Source organism: Microtus ochrogaster, chromosome 16, assembly GCF_000317375.1.
Source record: "Microtus ochrogaster isolate Prairie Vole_2 chromosome 16, MicOch1.0, whole genome shotgun sequence".
NCBI lineage: Eukaryota > Metazoa > Chordata > Mammalia > Rodentia > Cricetidae > Microtus > Microtus ochrogaster.
In genome coordinates this window covers 30585598-30594146 of record NC_022018.1, presented here as the reverse complement: position 1 = coordinate 30594146, position 8549 = coordinate 30585598, and the positions used below count along the sequence as shown (strand labels likewise).

Here is an 8549-nt window from a genome sequence, read left to right as displayed (position 1 = left end):
CTGACTCTGTAACCCTCCCTTTCTTCCACCTTCTCTCCTTCCTTTCTTTCTTTCTTTCTTTCTTTCTTTCTTTCTTTCTTTCTTTCTTTCTTTCTTTCTTTCTTTCTTGATGTTTTTTTTCCCCTGAGATAGGGATTCACTAAGTATCCTAGGTTAGCATGGAATTTACTACGTAGCTGTCCCCCAAATTCAGGTCTTCTTATGTCTACCTCCTTACTGTAGGATTCCAGGCATATACCACCAAGCCTAGCTCCAAATCTTTAAAATAACTATTTCTAAGTGATCTTTATATATGAAGAGAGTGCTTATCATTTTATTAAAATTATCGAAAGCAGGTATGGTAGTGCATGCCTTTAATCCCAGCACTTGGGAGGCAGAAGCTGTAAGATGTGTGTGAGTTTGAGCCAGCCTGCTCTACATAGTGAATCCTGGGTCAGTGAGGACTACATAGTGAGACCTTCTGTCAAAAAAAAAATTAAGAAGATTGAGTTATGTGCGCATTTCCCCTCCAGAACTACAGTTAAGTTACAATTCTAGTAACAAAGAATTTCATTTGCACTGGAAGCGATGTGTGTAAAATGCAAAGCCACAGACCCGGGCCATCCCTTCAGGATCAGTCGGGGCCACAGCGGGGAAGTGCTGCGCTGTGACTGCTTGTACTTAACTATCTCCAATCTCCAGAGCGGAATCTTGTCGGCCCTGCCATTCGTGTTTGGCTGTGTCTGCATTATCCTGGGGGGACTACTGGCAGATTTTCTCCTCTCCAGGAAAATCCTCCGACTCGTGACTATCAGGAAGCTCTTCACTGCAATAGGTAAGGGCCAAGCTGGATGCTGGGCGACTGTGGGAGCTCTGGAGCCCCCTTTTTTATGGCTTTTGTTCTGCTGCAGGGGTCCTTGTCTCATCTGGGATCCTCGTGCCCCTGCCGTGGGTCAGCTCTAGCCGCAGCACCACAATGGCCTTCTTGGTTCTGTCGTCTGTCTTCTGCAGCCTCTGCGACTCAGGGGCCCTCATAAACTTCTTAGATATTGCTCCAAGGTAGGGACCCTTTTGCCTCATCCTCATAGAAGCTCAGTTCAAGTCCAGGAACCCTAGCTACCCTTGATCTGATGCAAAGGTGAAAGATAGTGTATGCATCAGGTCACAGGGACAGTAATATCAGCGCTACGTCTCTACAGTTCCTGGAAGGGACTCTAGGCTAGTCAGCCATTGTGAATGCCACCTTTCCTAGCTGAAACAAGAGCAGTCTGTGGCCATGCGGACACTTCGCCTGTAAGTCTCTGCTAAAGAATGCAGCAGGGCCATTGGATTGGTTACTGAAAGTTCTCAAGAGATCCCATCATGGAGGTCCATGTGGAGCTTAAATAAAGGGGGGAAAGGGGTTGAGAGAAATGGCTCAGTTGGTAAATACTTGCCAGGCAAGCATGTGGACTGGAGTTCCATCCCCAGAACTCGTGCTGCAAAAAATTAAAATAAAACAAAGTAAAATAAAACAAGGCAGGTATGTGCACTTGCAATCCCAGTGCTGGGAAGCTGGCAAGAGGTACGGATCCCTGTGGCTTGCTTGCAGCTAGCCTAGCCTACTGAGCAGTTTCTGTGCTAATGAGAGACAATATTCTGAAAGAAATATGGACAACTGAAGAATGATACCCAAGGTCATCTTCTGTTCTCCACTTGTAGCGCCCATATGTACGTGCATACCGGCACACATGTGAACACATATACACCCACAAAAATAAAGGGGCAAGACATAGAACCAAAGGAAAGAATCATTATCTCTGGTGTGAGTCATGCTAGAGAGAACTGAGACCAGACATAAAGCTCCTGGGGTCTAATCCGGGCAACAGGAACTGTTTCATCTTTACACAATGGCCCCTGAGACATGTAGGAGAAAGGCTGGTCTAGAGAACAGCCATGTCATCCCACGAAGGTCTTGGACGCAGGAGGAGGAGGCATTTTATCCCGAAACAGGGCTACAACATTGGCCTCAATAGCAAGAGCCAAGAAGTTGACATGTTAGCATAGACTACCCCTGAAAGGCTGAGCCTGTAGCATGGGAGTATAAGGATCATTAGTTAGCATATGGTGTTCATGTTTAATATGCACCACTCTAAACCTCCCCAGAGATTAACATAGAGATAGGACAGCGAATGCAAACCTTTGCTTACCTGAGACTTCCCCCTTCCCAGGTACGCTGGCTTTCTCAAAGGACTACTGCAAATCTTTTCGTATATAGCGGGAGCCGTAGCTCCTACTGCTGCTGGATTTTTTATTGGTCAGGTAAGATTAAACATTGTCAGAAATATCAGTGAGAGAAACTGAATAGCGGTAGTTAGTAGAAGTCAATCTAAGGTGCTGTTAGTTCCTCAGTGAGGAAGAACTCAAAGCTCATGCGTCTGGAGCCCTTAATAAGCCTTCATTCCCAGCTCAGCTTATGAAGGGAAACTCCATATTCTGTGGGTTTGGTGTGTGTGAGAATGCTCGGGGCCAAGGGCTATGGTTTGTGAATTCTTACAGGATGAGCCTCTCATGTTAACGTCCTACATCCAGTAATGTTCATAGCGTTTCTCCTACAGTACTGTATGATCATTCAGTGTAGTTTGCCTCAAACTGAGTGCTCTCAGGATTTTGGGGAGGTTTTCAGTGTTAACATCTTGAATGCTCTGGGAAACCCAGGATGAGATGGTTTTCTGTCTAGGAAGCTAACAAGTCTTTGGAAATTGATGAAAAGATGTTTAATGAATGGCAGAGGGGAAAGCTCCCCGCACCTCACACCTGTGCTCCTGGGTGTTCATTAAACGCCTTGCTCGTCAGTCAGAGCAGAAGAACCCAGGACCAGTGCTGCTGGGATGCTGGTTTTCATTCTGAAGCCTCCATCCCGGAGTTGTGTTGAAGGACACCACTTGTTTGTTTCCCAGCCCCCCGGCAGCTCAGACCAGAAATAATCACACAGAAACTATATTATTTAAATCACTGCTTGGCCCATTAGCTCTAGCTTCTTATTGCTAACTCTTACATATAAATTTAACCCATCTCCATTAATCTGGGTATCGCCACATGGCTGTGGCTTCTGGCATCTGTCTCTGGTGGGGCTAAATGGCTTCTCTCCTGACTCCTCCTTCTTTCTCCCAGCATTCAGTTTAGTTTCCCCCGTCTACCTCTATTCCCTGCATAGGCCCAAGACAGTTTTCTTTATTCAGGAATGGTAATTACAGCATACAGAGGGGAATCCCACATCAGAGTTGCATTTTTCCATCGTTAAAATAAGCATAGCAAGCTGGGCGATGGTGGCACACGCCTTTAATCCCAGCACTCGGGAGGCAGAGGCACGCGTATCTCTGAGTTCGAGACCAGCCTGGTCTACAGAGCTAGTTCCAGGACAGGCTCCAAAGCCACAGAGAAACCCTGTCTCGAAAAACCAAATAAATAAATAAACAAATAAATAAGCATAGCAATGTGGTGCGTGTTTGTAATCCCAGCACTTGGGAGGCCAGTTTGGCCTACATTGTCAGACCCTGTTTTACAAACAAATCTCTAAAAGAAGAAAAAAGTAAGAATAAATATATAATTAAACCTGATAACTTGAACATTACCTAAGAATTATATAGACATACCTTTCACATGGAAAAAGGATGTCTGTGAGATTTATGAAAATCTCACTTCTAAGCTTCCCGTAACTTTCTATTAATAGCTCAGAAAAAGGCAGGAGATTAGCAAAGAATGGACTTTATCAAGTCCCCTTTTGCCTCGAAGCTTTCTAGTCTCTGAAAACACACTATTAGGGATTGGTTAAAGTGAAAATTCTCATATAGACCTTGTTTCTCTTGCCACTTGACTGACTGATTAGTTCATTCACTTAGTCATTCATTCATTGATTCGAAAAACTATTAAATGTTAGTGTGTATTATGTCCATGGTTTTAACAAACAAACACACAAAAGTGTCCTAACCCTGTCCCATTAAATCTACAATGAAAAACAATTGACAGAAAACTGAAGTAAATTACAGACGGACTGGTGGTAAGTGCTGAGAGAAGCGGGGAGTAGGAAACAAGACCAATTTATCAATGTGGCCAAAGACAGACTCTCTGAAAAGGTGACTTTAAGCAAGTACTGGAAAGAAGTGAGGGAGTGAGTCAAAAGAATGTCTGGTGGGAAATGCTTTCTAGCTGGGGGAAGAGGGGACTGATGGCCTAATGTTACACACGCAGCAGTATATTCCAGGAGTAAGATGGGTGTCATGGCGGTTGGGTTGAGTTAGGAGAAGGAGCATCAAGACATAGCACCCCAACTTTTCTGAACCAGGGGCACAAGAAGTAGGCCACCATTGCTAACAAGTAGTTTCCTGCCTCCAGGATCCAGAGCTTGGCTGGAGAAATGTCTTCTTACTGGCAGCTGCTATTGATGTTGTAGGCCTGCTCTTCTACCTCGTCTTCGGCCAAGCAGAGGTCCAGGACTGGGCTAAGGAACAGACCCATCTCTGAGAAGAGTGAGCAATGTGTGAGATCCTGATACTTCCCTTCAAAGACCTGCTTTTGTGACTACTTGGCTGCTAAAGACATCTAACCAAAAGGGGCTTTGTTCCAGGGTCATCTCAGAGATCCTGGCTAGATGATACTAAAGGCATTCCTCCCCCCCCACACACACACAATTGGAGGTCTCACAAGGGAAGGGAACGGTTGGTTGTTTAGAACTGTAACTGTATGCTCCTGGTAGCACAGGTGTGTCCAACTTTCTATGAATCCTCTATACTTTCCCCTGTTGCCATGGTAAAAGCATCAGGGGTTGGAAGATAATTTGCAATAAAACTGAAGAGGAAGTCAGAAGTACAGGAGTGATGTGTTGAAACCATGGGAGAGTGGTACCATGAACTCTGTAAGCTGCCAGCAATAGAGACTTGACAACCTGGACAACAGAACATCTACAGGGGCAGGAGGCCAAAGTGGACAGTGGCTCTCATGTTAAGTGAGAGGGTTAAAGAGCCATTGTGAGTCTTGGTGTGTGCAGAGTGTCTAAGAATATCAGAATAAAGAACAATGAAGAGTGAATCTATTGTGTAAAAATGAATCAACTTCCTTCCTAATACAAGAGGGGCAGTACAATTCAACCATTCTAGACAGTTTCCCGTCTGTGGATCTTGGCTTTGGATCAAAACCACTTCTGGAACATAAACACCACTCAGGCACTCTCTGGATCAACTCTTCCACAGATACCTTCTTTTTGACCACTCTGACCTGGACCTTTCATTGGGATGTGGATCTGTGCAAATCTCTTATGGAGTAGACACGGGCTTGTGTGACTCTGATCTCCTCATGTACCGCTTTCCAGCATCAGTCTCACAATGACTGCTCCTTGCCTGCTTCTCTGACTCTTGTGGTTTCAGCCACTGTTCAATGGGTCTCATTCAGTGTCAAATGTCTTCTAAAAATGTTGGTAAGACGCATGCTTGCTCCAGCTCATTTCTAATGTTTAGAGAGTGTGTATGGTGATGTATGCTGTTTCTTTGCACTAAGAATCCACACGGACAACAAAAGAGAACATAAACACTCAAACACTAACTGAATATTAATGAATACATTAGTGTGTATGGAGACATGACAGGCATACACAGCCATGCACAGCTTGAAATAACTCACTACCACAGGGGGATAGATGGCTTTAATGACAGTATCACAAGCGAGTGTGCAGTGACAGCTGTGGACTATGTAAGAAAGAGGGGCACATCTTACTAGAATATGTAAGTGCCATGCACTTATTTAAGGGTGAGTGTAATGGCCACCACCATTACACAGCATCAATTGAGCTGGTGTTTGAAGATCACCTGATGTAGGAGGCTGATGGAACGAATGTTCTAGGAAAGACCCCCGAGGAAGATCCACAGCATTTGCAAAGGCTTGGTGGCAAGAGAGAAAAGGCAGGCGTGAACAAGAGCAGAATTGACCGGGAAGTGATTGAAGAAGAAAGATCAGGAGTGAATAAGAGAAAACTAGGCAGAGAGGAGGTTATAGAAGTATTGAAGTCAAGAATATCCAGGGCATAGTGGACCTAGTGAAGAGTATTGGTCTTTATATTAAAATCAGAGATCATATTTTAATGGAATGGGACACAATCATGGTTCTGATCTTTTAGTGGTCACACTGCATAAAAGAATTGGTTAGGAAGTCCCCTGCAGTTCAGGATAGTGGTGGTCCATGGTATAGATGGATGGGGTAGGGAAAAATAAGCCAAGTGGATAGCCTGGCCCCATTATAATACCCAGGAGAGAATGAATGATGTCCACAGCAACAGTTGCATTTTGGTTTGTTGTTAGGTCAATGGGGATGCTTCTCACAACAACAACTCACACAATGAAGACCACAAACAGAAACATGGGCACAAAGTTCTGGATGGTACATGTGATATTTGGGGTCCACTTATGAATTTGGTAACAATTTAAACAAAAGTCATGATGAAAATTTTCAATGTGGATGAGATTGCCTGGGTAGACAGTATGACATAAAAGAGAAAGTCTATAACTAATCTTTCATGGTCAGCTAAAGGATAGAGAGAGAGAAGAGGAAGGTGGGGGAAAGGACAGAGGGAGGAATGGAGGAAGAAAGAAAGAAAAGTATAGACAGCAAACCAAGAGTATAGTATTAAGATGGAGAAATGGAAAAAATGAATTACAAAAAGGAGCGGTCGGTCAGTGTGGCATCAATCTGCAGGGATCTGGCTGATGGGGAGGAAGCAGAGTGAGAAGAAAGGGGTCCACTCCTGAGACTTCAGAGGCAAAAGAGAGGGAGGAAGAAAGGTGAGAGGTTCAAAGAAAGCCTGGAGCAAGCTATGAATACCCCAGAGACAGAGCTAGCTGAGAAATCAAAGTGGCATAAACAAAAGCTTCAAGCGTGAATGGAAAGATCCTGGGAGGGGGATGAGGAAGGACTGCTGTGGCCTAAAGACCAGCTCGGAAGATAACAGGAGTGGGATGTAGGTGGTCTCGCCTTTTCACTGCCGGTCCAAGGTCATGTCCATATTAGCCAGTGAGAAATCCAAGGAGGGCTTCGTTCTTGGAATCTTTCTGTTTGAAAGTGCAGAAGGTGCATGAGCGGTCTGTGTCTAATAAGACAGAGGCTACAGTGCTCTTATTAGACAGAAGAGCAGCAGAGCAGAAATGCTCTGGTTCCACCTTACCTTAAGAGCAGCTGCCAGCACTGGGGATCCTGAACAGAGCTGAGTGAGAATCTGGGTACAGGCTTTCCTGTTACAGGGTCCCCTGTCCTGGGATTCTGAGAGCCGGCCTTTCTGAGATCAGCACAAGCCCCTCTGACTGGGGATATGCTAAGAAGGGAATTGGGGATGGCTCTTACCAGAGGGTTCTTATAATACAGCAGCCTCCTCTCCAAGGGATCCAGAGCAAACCATCTTTTCTTGAAGGGTTCTCTGTGCTGCAAAAGGAGGAACCTCTTTACCAGACTTGGCTAAGCCAGGCACAGAGGTCAGGGCCAGCCAAGGTCATCTACACGTGCTTCCTCTTCTAGCCCATTCATGACAGTTTTCAACCCCAGAAATTTCAGGAACCAGGGCATGCATTGTTTGACACATCTTCAACAAAGTGTGGGATTCCATATACAGTAAGTACCAATAAATGTTTAAGTCATGTATTGGAGCAACTCTGGGGTGGTATAGAAGACCAGTTAGGGGACAAAAGGAATGGGAAAGTGTCCTCATTTCTGCCCTGTTGCTGTGACAAATACCATGATCAAAGCAACTTACAGGAGGAAGGGATTTATTTGACTTACATACACATCTAGGTCACAGTCCGTCATTGACAGGAGTCAGGGCAGGAACTCAAGCAGGGATTTGAAGCAGAAGCCATGGAGGAATGGCACTTGCCAGCTTACCCACAGGTCATATTCTTCTCACTTTCTTATACAGCACAGGACTGTGTGCTTCAGGGTGGTGCTGCCCACCACAGGCTGGACTCCCTTGCACCAGCTAACCATCAGTCTGTCCCCCACAGACAAGTCCATAGGCCAGTCTGATCGGACCAATACTTTGGCTGAGACTCCCTTCTCAGGTGACTCTAGGCTATGTCGAGTTGATGGGTAAAGCTAATGGGGAAAGGAGAAAAGGAACCAATTTCACCCCAAGTTTATATGCCTTTGCTTTTAGAGCCCATGGGTTCTTTTTCTTGTAGTTATGTTAACAGAAACCTGGGTGTGACACCGTCATTCTCTTTGGCAATCCTGGACCTGACACAGGTCTCATTAGAGCACATAGTCAGCTTTCCAAGGTCTTCATTAATCCATTTCTTTTCCCTCCCATGCCACTTGTATTTTTATTTTTTGATAATTATTCATTTTTATTTTACCCCTACAAGAGTTCTGCCTGCACTATAAGTGTGCAGTGCCTATGGAGGCCAGAAAAGGGTACTGGATCCCTTGAAACTGGAGTTACTGATGGTTGCTAGCTGCCATGGGGGGGCTGGGAATCGAACCCGGGTTCTCTGGGAGAGCAGTCTTCCTAACGGCTGAGCCATCTTGCCAGTCCCTATTTTTTATTTGTTTGTTTG

At 45.0% G+C, this 8549-nt stretch overlaps 1 protein-coding gene across 2 annotated transcripts in view; it reads left to right on the top strand.

Moving 5' to 3' along the window:
* Slc17a4 (solute carrier family 17 member 4) overlaps positions 1–5015 on the top strand; it is a 17811-nt gene extending 12796 nt beyond the window's left edge. For both annotated transcript variants that reach the window (XM_013349093.1, XM_005354960.2), the window contains 4 exons: positions 682–814; positions 891–1038; positions 2190–2280; positions 4354–5015. In XM_013349093.1, the coding sequence (XP_013204547.1) occupies positions 682–814; positions 891–1038; positions 2190–2280; positions 4354–4482 (501 nt within the window). In that variant the 3' untranslated portion in view covers positions 4483–5015. The remainder of the gene's footprint in view (positions 1–681; positions 815–890; positions 1039–2189; positions 2281–4353) is intronic.
* The last annotated feature ends 3534 nt before the right edge of the window (positions 5016–8549 follow it).